The following is a 564-nucleotide window of genomic DNA, read 5'->3' as shown; positions in this document are numbered from 1 at the left end:
CTCACAGCGCAGCCTCCCCAGCCCCTTGCTGATGTGGCACCCAGGGCCCCTTTTCCTCTTCCACCCTTCTCATGACCCTCTGCCTCTCCCCACTGCAGTCAGCCACGCTCACAGCGTGCGGGGAGGAGTCCACGAAGCTGCCCGGGGGCTCCGAGAGCAGCGAGGAGGAGGAGAAGCTGGACCTCTCTTCGGCCAGGAGGTGAGGCTGGGTGCACGCACCATCCCCTCGGCGTGGCAGTGGGGAGGGACCACGGCTGCGAGGGCGAGCCCTGGGGACCCCATGCTGATGTGGGGGTGACACATCCCACTTGTGTCCCGCAGGCTGACGGATGAGGAGCTGATGCGAGCATGTGGGGGCCGCACGGCGCACAAGTAAGTGGTTGGTGGGGGCTGCACAACTGACCCCCTCTCCTGGCAGGGACTTTGGAGCAGGCTGGGCTGGGGGGGCACATTCCCTGCCCGGGAGGTGCCAACCCCTGCTGCCCACGCCGGTTGCAGGGGTGCCCGTCACGGCCTGACCATGAGCGCCAAGCTGGCGCGCCTGGAGGAGCAGGAACGGGCCTT

At 68.1% G+C, this 564-nt stretch overlaps 1 protein-coding gene across 1 annotated transcript in view; it reads left to right on the top strand.

Annotated features, from left to right (window-relative positions):
- Positions 1-98: 98 nt before the first annotated feature.
- The window catches only part of GPATCH4 (G patch domain containing 4), a gene marked incomplete at its 5' end in the record, with an annotated part of 1,573 nt that continues 1,107 nt past the window's right edge, over positions 99-564 (top strand). The window contains 3 exons of the mRNA XM_010134357.1: positions 99-199; positions 322-372; positions 499-559. Coding sequence (XP_010132659.1) covers positions 99-199; positions 322-372; positions 499-559 — 213 coding nt within the window. The remainder of the gene's footprint in view (positions 200-321; positions 373-498; positions 560-564) is intronic.

The sequence above is a fragment of the Buceros rhinoceros genome, unplaced genomic scaffold, assembly GCF_000710305.1.
Source record: "Buceros rhinoceros silvestris isolate BGI_N320 unplaced genomic scaffold, ASM71030v1 scaffold33514, whole genome shotgun sequence".
In the NCBI taxonomy this organism is placed as follows: domain Eukaryota; kingdom Metazoa; phylum Chordata; class Aves; order Bucerotiformes; family Bucerotidae; genus Buceros; species Buceros rhinoceros.
The sequence above is the reverse complement of the archived record's forward strand: the minus strand, read 5'-3'. Positions and strand labels throughout refer to the sequence as shown.